Source organism: Vipera ursinii (assembly GCF_947247035.1).
Source record: "Vipera ursinii genome assembly, contig: SUPER_Z_unloc_1, whole genome shotgun sequence".
Lineage (NCBI taxonomy): Eukaryota > Metazoa > Chordata > Lepidosauria > Squamata > Viperidae > Vipera > Vipera ursinii.
In genome coordinates this window covers 1,013,182-1,027,333 of record NW_028148449.1, presented here as the reverse complement: position 1 = coordinate 1,027,333, position 14,152 = coordinate 1,013,182, and the positions used below count along the sequence as shown (strand labels likewise).

Genomic DNA, 14,152 nt, shown 5'->3' with positions numbered 1-14,152 from the left:
AACTACCATATAATGAAATGGGGGAAATGTGGGCTACCCGAAAACGAAGTCTTTTAGATACTATAGGCCAATCAGGAGCACTGTATTGAAATTAGGTAAAACTCAAAACAGGATGTGGATAGGTATACCGGTATGTGAAAATATATTGATAATTGCCCTAACTGACTATGTCACAATTAGATATGTAGTGATTTGATTTTGATATTGTAACTAACCATATTTTTGGGAACTGGAGAGGGAATTTTTGTTGATGTACTCTGAGATATGTACAAAAAGATTTTGCTATTGGACTTTTGACTACCCAATCACCACATTGCTTCATAAATATTTGGATGTAAAATTAGAAAATTAATAAAACTTGTTTAAAAAAAAACAACAAGAAAGTCCAGTTGCCTCATGAAAAAAGCACCTTTGGGGAAAGCAATATTTTGTGCTCAAATCGTAAACCTGATCTCTGCATAAACAACCCGCCACTCTTCTGCGTCCATTTTTTAAACCGGATCTCCTTCCGACAGTGCCCAAGGAGAGACTAGAACTCACAGCCACCCAGTTTCTAGCCTGAGGCCCCTACCTAGTACACCAAATTGGCATCTCTCCTGGGGAATGCTGGGAGTTGGTATTTACTAGGCCTATACTTCCCAAAGCCGAAAAATACGACCCCTGAATTAGTTAGCTGGCTTAGAGCTTTTTAACTCTCTTAGTTTGGCTCACAAGAAGCGGGTGACCCCAAGCCACAATCAGAAACCATGGTTCAGACAAACCGTCAAGGAATTGCGCAGCAGCTGTCCAGAAAAAGTGGGAGATAGTGACAGGAACTAGTACTTAAAACCTCAATTGAGCCCAAAATTTATGCTGCTCAGTGAGAAATTGGTTAAGTGACTTTTGCCCCATTTGATGAATTTATTTTGCCACTTTTGTTCAGGGAATCACTTACAGTTGTTAAGTTAGTTAGTTAGTTACACAGTCGTTAAGTGAATCCAGCTTCCCCACTGACTTTGCTTGTCAGGGCGCAAAAGGGGATCACGTGACCCCCAGGACTCTGCAACCGTCATAAATATGAACCAGTTGCCAAGCATCCGAATTTTGATCATGTGATCACGGGGTTGCTACAAAGCTCGCAAGTGTGAAAAATGGTCCTCAGTCACTTTTTCAGTGTGGTTATAACTTCGGTTACTAAACGAACTGTTGCAAGTGGAGGACTCCCTGTAGTCTTTTATATATGTATATAAATATATTTAACATATATGGCTGGAGAATTATGGAAGTTGAAGTTGACCCACTTGCAAGTTACCAAGAATGAGAAACAGCTGGATGGGTGGGTGGGTGGATGGATTGGAGAGATGGATGGAAGAATGGATGAATGGAATGGAGGGAGGGAGCTAGGGAGGGAGGGAAAAAGATCAGAGATTTCAACATGCTGGCTGGGGCATGCTGGGAGTTGAAGTCCAACCACTTACAAGTTGCCAAGAATGACAAACGGGTGGATGGATTGGAGAGATGGATGGAAGAATAGGTGGATGGATGGATTGGAGATAAGATGGAAGGATGGGTGGGTGGATGGATGAATGGAGGGAGAGAAAGAGATCAGAGGTTTTCAACATGCTGGCTGGCGCATGCTGGGAGCTGAAGTCCAAGAATGACAAACAGGTGGGCGGATGGATGGGTGGAGGGTGGGAGAAATGAAGGGAGCGAGGGAGAGAAATCAGAGCTTCTCAACATGCTGGCTGGGGCATGCTGGGAGCTGAAGTCCACCTATTTTCAAGTTTCCAAGGATGAGAAGCAGCTAGTCTTTAATATAGGTACATAAATATTGTTGTTAGCTGCGAAGTCGTGTCTGACCCATCGCGACCCTATGACAATGTTCCTCCAGGCCTTCCTGTCCTCTACCATCTTCTGGAGTCCATTTAAGCTCACGCCTACTGCTTCAGTCATAAGAAAGGCTGAGCGCAAAAGAATTGAGGCCTTTGAACTCTGGTGCTGGAGAAGACTCCTGCGAGTCCCTTGGACTGCAAGGCGATCAAACCGGTCAGTCCTAGAGGAGATCAACCCTGACTGCTCTTTAGAAGGCCAGATCCTGAAGCTAAAACTCAAATACTTTGGCCACCTAATGAGGAGGAAGGACTCACTGGAGAAGAGCCTAATGCTGGGAAAGATTGAGGGCAATAGAAGAAGGGGATGACAGAGAATGAGGTGGCTGGATGGAGTCACTGAAGCAGTAGGCGTGAGCTTAAATGGACTCCAGAAGACGGTAGAGGACAGGAAAGCCTGGAGGAACATTGTCCATAGGGTCGCGATGGGTCGGACACGACTTCGCAACTAACAACAACAACAACAACACTGCTTCAGTGACTCCATCCAGCCACCTCCTTCTCTGTCGTCCCCTTCTTCTCTTGCCCTCAATCTTTCCCAGCATTAGGCTCTTCTCCAGTGAGGCAGGGAGGCAAAGAGAGCAGGGCTTCTCAACATGCTGGCTAGGGAATTCTGGGAACTGAAGTCCATCCACCTTCAAGTTGCCAAGAATGAGAAGCAGCTGGATGGATGGATTGCAAAGATAAATGGAGGGATGGAGGAAGGGAGAGAGAAAGAGATCAGAGCTTCTTCCAGGAAGCCCTTCTTCCAGGAGTGGGCCTAGGCCAGGCTCTGGAGGAGCAAAACCCGGATTGGGCAGGTGTGGGTTCTGGGAGGGAGGGAGAGATAAAGATCAGTTTCTCAACGTGCTGATTGGGGAATTCTGGGAATTCAAGTTGCCAAGAATGAGAAGCAGCTGGATGGATGGATGGATGGAGGGATGGAGGAAGGGAGAGAGAGAAAGAAATCAGAGCTTCTCAACATGCTGGCTGGGGCATGCTGGGAGTTGAAGTCCACCCACTTTCAAGTTCCCAAGGTTGAGACACAGCTAGTCTTTACTATATCTATATAAATATATTTTAATATTCAAACTTACTTTTGCCATCATCCAGAAAGAAAAAACACACACACAAGATAGTCAGGAACATCCTGAGGTAAAATTAAACAAATTGCACACCAGCTGGCCAGGTGAAGTCAGAGAGACGAACACAGACTTATAGTCTTTTATATATGTACCTAACATAAATATATTTAACATTCAAACAAACAATTTGTCATAATCCAGAAAGAAAAAAAACACGAGTCATGAACCCAGGAAAATCCTGAGGTAAATTAAACAGCAGGCAGAACACAGAAAAGGAAAAAAGGTGAAGGGGGGAGGGAAAGAGGGAGGGAAACGCCCCCTTTATACTTGCGGCAACCAATCACAGCGCAGAGCTCTTCCTGCAGGAGCAGACCAGACAGGAGGATCCTGAGGTAAATGAAACCCCAGGCCGAACCCAGAGAAGAAAAAAAAAGGCGGGAAAAAAGGGTAACGCCCCCTTTGTACTGGCCCCGACGTCTTCCTCCCAGCGATGGGAGCTTGGCCAGACGAAGAAGAAGAGCTGTTTAACTCTGGGACATGGATGGATGAGCAAGAGGGAGGGAGGTAGAGGGCAGGGCTTCTGAACGTGATGGCTGGGGAATTCTGGGAGCTGGAGTCCAGCCCCTTTCAAATCGCCAAAGATGAGAAACGGATGGATTGGGAAAAAATGGTGGGACAGATGGATGGACGCGTGGTGGGTGGGTGGATAGATGGATTGGAAAGAGGGAGGGAGAGAAAGAGAGCAGGGCTTCTCAACGTGATGGCTGGGGAATTCTGGGAGCTGAGGTCCACCCATTTTCAAGTGGCAAAGGATGAGGAACACCTGGATAGGTGGATGCATGGATCCTGAGGGGGAGAGAATGACGGATAGGTGGATGCATGGATTGGAGGGGGAGAGAATGCGTGGGTGCACGGAGTGAGACAGATCAGAGCTTCTCAGCATACTGGCTGGGGCATGCTGGGAGTTGAAGTCCACCCATTTTCAAGTGGCCAAGAATGAGAAACAGCTGGAGGGAGGGACAGAGAGAAAGAGACTAGAGCAGGGGTAGGCAACCTCGGCTCTTTTATGATTCATGGACTTCAACTCCCAGAATTCCTGAGCCAGCTGACTCAGGAATTCTGGGAGTTGGTCCATGAATCATAAAAGAGCCGAGGTTGCCTACCCCTGGACTAGAGCTTCTCAATATACTGGCGGGGCATGCTGGGAGTTGAAGTCCACCCATTTTTAAGTGGCCAAGAATGAGCAACAGCTGGAGGGACAGAGGGATGGATGGATGAAGGGAGGGGGGGGGAGAGAGAGAGAGACTAGAGCAGGGGTCTTCAAACTTGGCCCTTTTATGACTTGTGGACTTCAACTCCCAGAATTCCTCAGCCAGCACGCCTGGCTGAGGAATTCTGGGAGATGAAGTCCACAAGTCATAAAAGGGCCAAGTTTGAAGACCCCTGGACTAGAGCTTCTCAACATACTGAATGGGGCATGCTGGGAGTTGAAGCACACCCACTTTCAAAGTTGCTCAGCTTGAGAAACTCCCTCCCGGAGGCTGTGAAAGTCTGGATGGGGTGTTTGCGTCCCTAAGTCTGGAGGGGGGGGGGAGAGGAGGAGAGGTCTTTCCATCAGGAGCCTTCCTCCCTCCCCCCCCCTTTCTGAAGACGGAGAAGTGGTCAGGCAGAATCTGGAGCTCCCTTCCCCCCCCCTCCCCGTTTCCTGTTGAGTGAAAGCGAAAGTGGAAGTGAGTGAGAAGGAAGATTCTTCCGGGAGAAGCTTTCTAGCTCAGTGTGTATTCAGCCTGTAGGCAGCAGAGGAAGAGGAAGATAAGGGGACCCAGGTATGTGACAGGGAGGGGCAGAGAGAGAGAGGGCCAGGGGGAGGGAGGGAGAAGGCCAACTTCTCTGGAGTGGGGGGGGGAAAGAGTTTTGTGCTGTCAAGCTCTCAGCCAATGCTTGCAAGCTCCTGTGGCCCTAAAGATCACCAACTTGCCAAGCACCTGAATTCTGATCCTGCCACCAGGAGAGAGGAGGCAACCGGGCTGCCCATTCCCCCCTCTCCCAGTTCTAAACCGAGCGATTAGGAGTTCCCTTCCTCTTTCTGCAGATAAACGTTTTAGCTGTGAAGCCTCTGTGGCTTGTTGCGAGGGCTTGCCGTAGTCTTGACACTTCCCCCAAAGCCTCCCTCAAGGGACTTTGCAAAGTTGGGGGTTGGCAGATCTCCCCCTGTTGACTTAGAGCTGAGAGCAGAGCCTTGTGGTGGGACTGCGCAGAGGAAACAGCCTGCAATTTTCCGAGAGGGCTGAGAATTGGCTACTTGGTATAGGAGTGGTATAGGCCAGGGGTAGGCAACCTTGGCTCTTTTATGACTCATGGACTTCAGCTCCCAGAATTCCTGAGTCAGCATAGCTGACTGAGTTGAAGTCCATGAGTCATAAAAGAGCCGAGGTTGCCTACCCCTGGTATAGGCTAAAGCAGGGGGATGGACTAGAAGACCTCCAGGGTCCCTTCCAACTCTGTTCTTCAGAAGAGCACTGTGGGGTCCTTGGTCCTTATTTCTTGCAGACGTTTCATTACCCAAACTAGGTTAGTCGGTGCTAGTGGGGAGGGGCGTTTGCTGTCAGTTTATATTCTGGGGGCTTGCCCTGTCAGTATTGGTGGTGGGGTGTGTGTGAAACTCTGGAAAATTGAAATACGTACAATAAGAACCCAAATCCAAAAATAATCAGTGCTGAGTTGCTGGTGAGCAAAACAATGAACAAATACAGATAAACCTATATTTCACCAGCGGTGCTGTGTGTATAGGATGTGGATTTTGTCCTCCGATGAATGTGTGCCGCGGATTAGCTGGATTCTCCCTGGTGCGTCTGCTTCCTTCCCAATGGTAAAGGAAATGGAGTCTGGCTTCCCAGGATGCCCTTGTTTTTTGGAATGAGGGATGCTGGGAAGATCTTAAAAAGAGAGAAGCAACCTGGAGTTGCGGAGAAACTTCTTACCAGTGAGGACAATTAGCCTGTGGAACAGCTTGCCACCAGAAATTGTGGGCGCTCCGTCAGCGGAGGTTTTTAAGAAGAGACTGGACAGTCTGTAAGGACCCACTTCAACCAACCACCCAAGAAAGCAGAACTCGTGAAACAGGCATTGTCTCAAAATGAAACTTTTGTTAGGGGTTAGTGACAGTAGGAAAGTCAAAGCGAGATCTGGGGAAAATCCCACTCAAGGAGTATAATTAAAGTGTCATCCTTTCTCCTCCCCCCAGAGTCACAGTGGCCATTTGAATTCCAGCCAATCCACAGGTGGCTTGATGCTTTGGGAACTGGCCTGGTTGGTGCGTTGGGCATCTCAAGCTCTTCCTCGCTTTCCTTAAGCTCCATCCTCATTCCTTCTCCGGGATGAAGAGGGAAGGGCCAGAACTAGAGTATAGTGAAAAGCAAACAGAATGGCAGCCCCCCCCCCCCAAAGAAAGGTGAAATGAAATAAATGCAAAGTGGTGTAGGTTCTGGGGACCTGACATAGTCACTTGTCTGAAACGGGACAGGTTCTCCTGCCCACCACTCACGCAAGTCAAACTGCACATGCACACGTGCTGGCCCACCACTTGTGTAGTCCAGTTCTGAATGGGCCACAGTCTGGTAGTGGGCCGCGGCCCAGGGGTTGGGCACCCCTGTTACAGATGATTGCTGTTTTTATTTCTAGAGACACAGATAAAAAAGAGCATTGGTGGAGCAGTGGGCTAATGCCTCCTTAAGTAACACCAGCTGCCTGCAATTAGTGCAGGTTCGAGTCTCACCAGCCTCAAGGTTGACTCAGCCTTCCATCCTTCCAAGGTAGGTAAAATGAGGACCCAGATTGTTGGGGGCAATAAGCTGACTTTGTAATAATGCCGCTTGGGGTGTGTGTGAAAGCCCTAATAAGCAGGCATATACATAGAATGAAGGCTACTGCTAAGCTTGTAAGCCGCCCTGAGTCTTCGGAGAAGGGTGGGATATAAATGGAAATAAAATAAATAAAAAAATAAGTAAAGGTACAGGATAAAGTGATCCCCTTCCCCAGACTGTTCACAGGATTTGGCAGTATGATCTAGGAAGCCCACCCCCGATTTTTGGAATGGGTTTCTGATATTGGAGTGGGTGGGGACGGACATGTAGAAAAGGGGGGTTCAGGAAGGGGTGTGTCCGGAATCAGCAGTCAGTCTCTGCCTTTTCCGGATGGTTCTTCTCTCTTGCAGGGCACCAGAAGTGCCAGCAACACGCAGGAGCCCAGCATGGCCCTGGCCGACGACATCATTGACATTCCAGCACTCGGCCGCCCCTTCCAGCTAGGGATGCTGTACGACTGCCGCAAGGATGCCGTGATCCCAGGTAGGAGCCAGAGGAGAGGCGGAGGGGTGGGCATCCCCTGCAGGACCTTTCGACAGAGGGCTATGGGCACTGCCAGTTAATGCACAGGCTCAGCCTGTGGTCACTTCGGGACTCAGCTCCTGGACTTACAGCTTGTTGGAAGCATCTAGTGCAGACATGTCAAACACAAGGCCCGGGGGCCGGATCCGGCCCGCGAAGTGGTTTCATGTGGCCCGCGAAGCCATCCTGGAAACAGGGAGGGAACGGCCCCCACTGCCTTGGCCCTGGCCCAGAGACCCTCCTTCTGCCAGAGACCCTCAGATCTGTCCCACTCCAGCCCAGGCCCCCATAGGCACCCTTGATGCGAACAATGTAGAGCTGGCCACGCCCACCCAGTAGGCCATACGCACTCTAGCCACGCCCACCCAGTAGGCCACGCCCACCCTGGCCACACCCACCCGGCCCCTTGAGGGCAACCGCAATACTGATGCGGCCCTCAATGAAATTGAGTTTGACACCCCTGATCTAGTGGGAAGGGAATGCGTATCCAATTCTTGGCCAGGCACACAAAAGGTTTCTCGCACCAAACATAGTTACTGAAATGAATTGTAAAATGATTTAAAAAGGACTTAAGATCCCAGCCAAGGTGGCAGTGTATTCACCCTAAATTTCTGGTGCTGGTGCTTTCCCGGAGGGCAGGTCCGAACACAAAAGATACCTCTGAACCCCTGATGAAAACCATGGTTTCTCCAGGGAGTTGGAGATCTGTCTTGAAAGCAGTAGGTACACAGACATTCCCATTCCTCTCTACTCAGTTTGGAATTTTGCAATATTTTGCAAAACGGGGTGGTGGTGGTTTCTTTGGTGATGGCTGGACAGAGCAAGTGAGGTCACTCTCCAGGAAAAATGATGTCTCTATTGTCCCTATTGTCTCTGTTGTCTGGGATGCGGTGGCTCAGTGGGTTAGTATGCTGAGCTTGTCGATCGGAAGGTTGGCAGTTTGGCGGGTTGAATCCCGAGTGCCGCGTAACAGAGTGAGCGCCTGTCACTCGTCCCAGCTTCTGCCAACCTAGCAGTTCGAAAGCATGTAAAAATGCAAGTAGAAAAATAGGGACCGCTACGGTGGGAAGGTAACAGCGCTCCGTGCGTCTTTGGCGTCTAGTCATGCCGGCCACATGACCACGGAGACGTCCTTGAACAAGCACTGGCTCTTCAGCTTTGAAACGGAGATGAGCACCGGCCCCTAGAGTCAGAAACGACTAGCACGCATGTGCAGGGGAACCTTTACCTTTTACCTTTATTGTCCCAACACTCTGGGGCTTCTCTATCCAGTTCCAAGTGTTTCAGAGGTCTGGTTTCAGATTTACCTACTTGTCTTCTCCTGGTCCATGCAGGCGTCACCCTTTGGGACTACAGCTCTCTGCAGAAGGACCTGACCATCAAGCCTCAGCCCAAGACGGAATCAGAAATCATTGTGTCTGACACCATTGATGATAAGGCCTCCGCCCTGGACATCTCAGCAAACCTCAAGGCCAGCTTCCTTGTGGGGCTGGTTGAAGTGGGAGGGTCAGCCAAGTATCTTCATGACACCAAGAAGTCCAAGCAACAAGCCAGAGTCACCGTTCAGTACAAAACCACCACCAGGTATGAGCAGCTGACCATGAGCCATCTAGGAACCCGGAATGTCTCTCACCGAGAAGTCTTTGAGCATGGCATGGCCACCCATGTGGTCACGGCCATCCTCTATGGAGCCCAGGCTTTCTTCGTCTTTGACCGAGAGGTTTCTTCAACAGAGAAGATAAAAAATGTAGAAGGAAGTCTCCAGGCTACACTCACGAAGGGAATATCTGTCGGAGGAGGAGCAGAGGTCAAATACAACAAGGAGGAGAAAGAGAATGCTCTGAAGTTCAGGTGCAAGTTCCATGGAGATTTTTCTCTGGAGAAAAATCCAGTGACTTTCGAAGATGCAATTAAAGTTTACCAAGCTTTACCGAAAATGTTAGGGGAAGATGGGGAGAAGGCTGTTCCTGTGCGGGTCTGGCTGTACCCGCTGACCAAACTGGACACCAGAGCAGCTAAAATGGTCCGTGAGATCAGATTAGCATTGATTTTTGATGCTGAGAAGATCTTAGAGGAACTCAACGAAATCCAGATGCAAAGCAACGATCTAGCCAACAATCCCATTGTTGAGACCTTCCCTGAGATCAAGAAGAAGATCCAACGGTTCAAGGATCTTTGCAAGCAACACAAGCAGACTTTCCAGAAACAGCTTGCCAGAGTGTTGCCTTCCATCCGGGGAGGAGGACAGGAGGAAGGGACACTGGTGGACATCTTAACATCTGTCAACCAGTCGCCCTTCAACACCCAAAGACTCAGTGAATATGTAGACACCAAAAAGAGAGAAATTAACGTTGTCAAATCTTATCTGACTATTCTAAGTGAAATACAAGTTATCACTTCCCAGAACAAGATGGAAGAAATATTTCTTGACCCACAAACGTTATATATGGTCTCTTTTATATTCACTTCATTACATGAAGAGGAGCCATTTCTCTTGAGCTTACAGGACAGGCTTCAGGAGCAATTCTTGCAAGAACCAGCTAAGTCCACAAGGTCCACTCCTGGGGTGAAGAAAGGTATGGCCTGGTTTGAGGACCAGGAGAGGACCCAGAATGCTCGCCAAGTTGCCAAATCCATGCATGACTTTTTCAGTATCAACCAGTCAAGTGAGAAGGTCCGCTTTGTTGTGGCCTCACTCCCAGATGTGGACATCCCGGTAGCCTCCATTTACCTTTATGAAGATGGAAAGCTGGTCAGCAAGAACTTTGAGTTGCCCTCAAAACCTCTCCCTTTGCAGATTACTGAACTGAGACATGACAGCATTCAACTGAAGTTTCAGCCCACTGAATATGGAAAGGCTGCCATCTCCAGCTATTTGGTAGAGTACAAGATTGCAGGGCAAGAGGACTGGAAGAGCGTGAGGACAGAGGATGCCGGGGAGTTGTTCCTGCTGAAAGATCTGTGTCCAAACACAGAGTACCTACTCCAGTATGCTGCTTGTTGCAAGGTAGGCCGTGGTAAAAGCAGTGACCTGAGCCCACCCATAAAGACTCTTCCCATTAGCCCTCCTGAGAAATTATTCAAGGTCACCTCGGCATCTTCTGTCATCTCTGTGGCTTGGATGTGTCCCAGCATCGTTGCCTTAGGAGTTGTGATCAAAGAGTACAAGATGGAGTACAGAATGGTGGAGGCTGGAGTTGGGAAGGACCAGTGGACTGGAAAAAGGACCAGGACAAAAGTAGTGTTTTATTCCATTGAAGGTCTCAAGCCCCAGACGGCGTATAGAATACGGGTGTCAGCTGTGTGTGATAATGGATCTCTGAGTGTCCCCAGCGAGGAGGTGGAGATCTCCACCACACTGGAGGAAGAAGATGCAGGCAACACAGCCCACCAGTTCATTCAGATAAGCTCCCTGGTGGGGGGCAGCCATCCATTAAAGTTTTCCCTTCCTCTGACGATAGACCTCTCAGATGCCTCCAGCTCCTGTCTCATGTTTCACTTTGGGAAGAAGAACCCGGATGTGCTGAACAAAGTGATCCTGGTGGTGGGAGGAGCACAGTATGAGAAAAACACTCTGATCAAAGGGATGATCAATTATATCCTGGGTGTCCAATGGGAAGATAATTTCAGATTCGAATTCCTTCACGGAACTCCTTGTAGAAGCAAAGCTGGAAGCAGCTGGTCTGAAATCATAGTCTACAAGGTGCACCATCAAAGGGGTTTTCAAATTCCCTATTCTCTCACAATAATTAACACTCGAGATTTTGGAAATGTAAGAATGAAAGAGAGGCAGGTGAAGCAGCTTCTCCAACAGTTTTGCTCCTTCGCAGAGAGCACAGGCCAGTTTGATGCCATCTGCTTTGTGGCTCAGGCTTACTACTGTGGGTATTCACTTGCAATCCAGAAATGCATCTTTAATTCCATCCTCTCCATGTTAGGAAAAGACATAGCGGGTAACGTCCAACTCCTGGTCACCTTTCAAGATGGTTGGAAGCCACCTGTCTTGGAGGCTGTCAAGGAGGCTGACCTGCAGCGTCCCCGAAGCGAGATGGGAATCCCTATGCACTTCCTAGCAAACCACTTCCTTCGTCGCAAAGGAAATGAAGGAAACAATAAGGCTGCTGCGGAATTGTCCTGGAGAAAAAGCGCTGAGAGCATGAAGGATTTCTTTGATTCGTTAATGATTCTGGAAGAGAAAAGTTTAACCTCGACCGAGGAGGTCCTCACCGAGCCTCAGGAGCTGGAAGCTGCTCTTAGAAGTCCTCCCTGTCCTAAGATTGAGCAAGTTCAACCAAACCTTGTCCAGATCACGACCGATCCATTGGCCGATGGATCGGCTTCGGTCTCCCGGTACCTGGTGGAATTTCAGATTACAGGCAAGGAGGAGTGGCAAAAACTCCCCACAGAATATTCTAAGGAGGTCCGAGAAGATGTGCAGCTAAGTATCCGATGTGCTGCTGGGACGGAAGAAGAGTTCAGTCAGTGGAGCGAGGAGATCACTTGCATCTGTCCTATGAAGACACCAGACACGGTAAATTGAGGTCTTCTTTGGTCTATTCTCGAGGAGGAGGAAGAGAGATCTAGGGGGTCCCCTGAAGCTCTCTGAGCTTTGTGGATTTCTTGCAGATGTTTTATGACCCAACTAGATAATATCATCAGTGTTAACGGAGGAGGAGGAGGAGAAAGTGGGCGGCCTTTGACTAATCAGGAGACAACCAAAGCCAACTCGAGAGTTCCCCGCCTTCTTTTTGTGACCCTGTTTTTCTTCTTCAGGAGACTTATTTTCAAGGACTGGCACAGACCGAAGGTGGACAATGTAATAATTGGGGTAAGATTGATTATTTCAATCACTTATAAAACATTTACCGGCCACTTTGGGGTCCACAGGGCTCGATTTTCAATTCATACCTTCTTTTCGGAAAAGCCGAGATTCAGACACTCATGTCGAAACAGAAATTGCTTGGTGTCAGGGAATGGCGCAGCAAGTGACTCCAAATGGAGTCAGAGACGCTGACGCAAACTTTTAGTTTTATATAAATAAATATATTTCACATCTTTGTTTACAGCAAACAAGATAGACCGGCCAACCAGCGCATCATGAGACAAGTCTTTAGGTAAATCACCGAGTGCACAGGGCAGACAGAAGGAAAAAGGCGGGGGAAAAGGGGAACTCCACCCCCCACAGCAACCAATCACAGCGCAGATTGCCTCACGCAGGAGCCAGCCCTCTCCGACTCTCCAACTGTGTGTTTCGGGCCTCCTTCCCGGCTGGCTAAGAGTCATCAGAGAACGTGGAGGCCTTCTGCACATGCTCAGAAGAGCCATGTTTTTTAATCAGATGTAAAGCAATGACTAAGTCAACAATTCTATTTTGTTGTGCAGTTGGAAACTGCACAACAAACTCACCATGGCCATCTTTCCACGGCCACCTCTGGCGGGTCAACTTGCTGTGGTACAAGCTCGCCGTGGGACAATTCAATAATTCAATTTAATTCCTTAAAATAATTAAAAGATTTAAGTTTTACTTTTGTCATTCTGTCCCTCCTTGGGCCTCCTTTCTTTAAGGATTCTATTACACCATTTCTCCCCCCAATATTATGTAACTCTTGTCCCGTGTTGAGATGGCCGCAGGCAGCAAGAATTTTGTAAACAGGATCTATGATGAGGCAATCAAGATGATCAAATAGAAAAGAAACTATATCGATGCGGTTATTATTGTTAAGGAATTTGTTGTGCAGGGTCTCCTTGTGCTACCAAAGAGTTGCACAGACAAGGAAGGGTACTGAGAGCAGCAAGAGTCACACAAGAGTACACTGAGTTGTAAAAGCAAAAAGTAGTTTACTTTTGAGGTGGTGTAAAAACAAAAATGCACAGTCAAAAATAAACAGTCCAGGTCATACACAATAGCAACAGTCCAAGTAGCAATCCAAAATACAAAGTCTTCTTACCAGTCCAGAGGTCAATACACAGTTCAGGTTTACAACAGTAGTAAACCAACAGCAGAGCAAAAACAGTAATAGTAGAGAGCAGTGAATTCAGAGAGAGAAAGAAGCTACGTTACTAGCTCCCTCTTATGGCCTTGAGAACACTTACACACCCATTGGCCAATTAACAACTTAAAGACATAGCATTATGGTTAATATATTTTCAACCCAACATTGTAGGCTAGCACCATATGCCTAACATTCTCCCCTTTGGGTAGAATAATATATAACTCTTACAATCTTATGCACATTTTTTCACAATTAGCATTGTGTTTCACTGCTCTCAGTACCCTTCCTTGTCTGTGCAACTCTTTGGTAGCACAAGGAGACCTCTGCACAACAAATTCCTTAACAATTATTTGCAGAAACATGAGCAAAATGTCTATATTTCATTGTCATTTATTCAATTAATAAGAACTGTATTAATTTAAGGCTGGCAAAAGAGAATATTATACCTGGTGGTGGTTTTGTAGTGAATGGTGACTCTGGCCTGTTGCTTGGAGTTCTTGGTATTGTGAAGATACTTGGCCGAGCCTCCTACTTCAACCAGCCCCCCCCATGAAACTGGCCTTGAGCGATGCTGAGATAAAATAATAATAATAATAATAATAATAATAATAATAATAATAATAATAATAATAATAATAATAATAATAATAATTTAATTTCTATACCTCCCTTCTTCTGAAGGACTCAGGGCGGTGTACAGGGCAATACGATAAAATACAACATACAAAAATTAAAAAATATTAAATATTACAGCCCAATTCAATACATTAATACAATAACATTAAAATACCCCTAAACCCATCAGACCAGGCCGGCTTGTTCAAATAAATACGTTTTTAGGT

General features: G+C 47.6%; 1 protein-coding gene across 2 annotated transcripts; it reads left to right on the top strand.

The window, feature by feature from the left end:
- The first annotated feature begins 6,930 nt into the window (after positions 1–6,930).
- On the top strand, positions 6,931–12,930 carry LOC310650444 (uncharacterized protein). 2 transcript variants are annotated; one of them, XM_083379982.1, is made up of 5 exons: positions 6,931–7,278; positions 8,652–11,848; positions 12,091–12,145; positions 12,384–12,431; positions 12,535–12,930. In XM_083379982.1, the coding sequence occupies exons 1-4, from the start codon at positions 7,182–7,184 to the stop codon at positions 12,416–12,418; spliced, it is 3,384 nt and encodes a 1,127-aa protein (XP_083236108.1). In that variant the 5' UTR covers positions 6,931–7,181; the 3' UTR covers positions 12,419–12,431; positions 12,535–12,930. The 2 variants fall into 2 exon arrangements, 1 of the variants encoding a protein (XP_083236108.1); XR_014494373.1 differs by lacking the exon at positions 12,535–12,930 and having other exon boundaries at positions 11,944–12,145; positions 12,384–12,400.
- Positions 12,931–14,152: the final 1,222 nt, after the last annotated feature.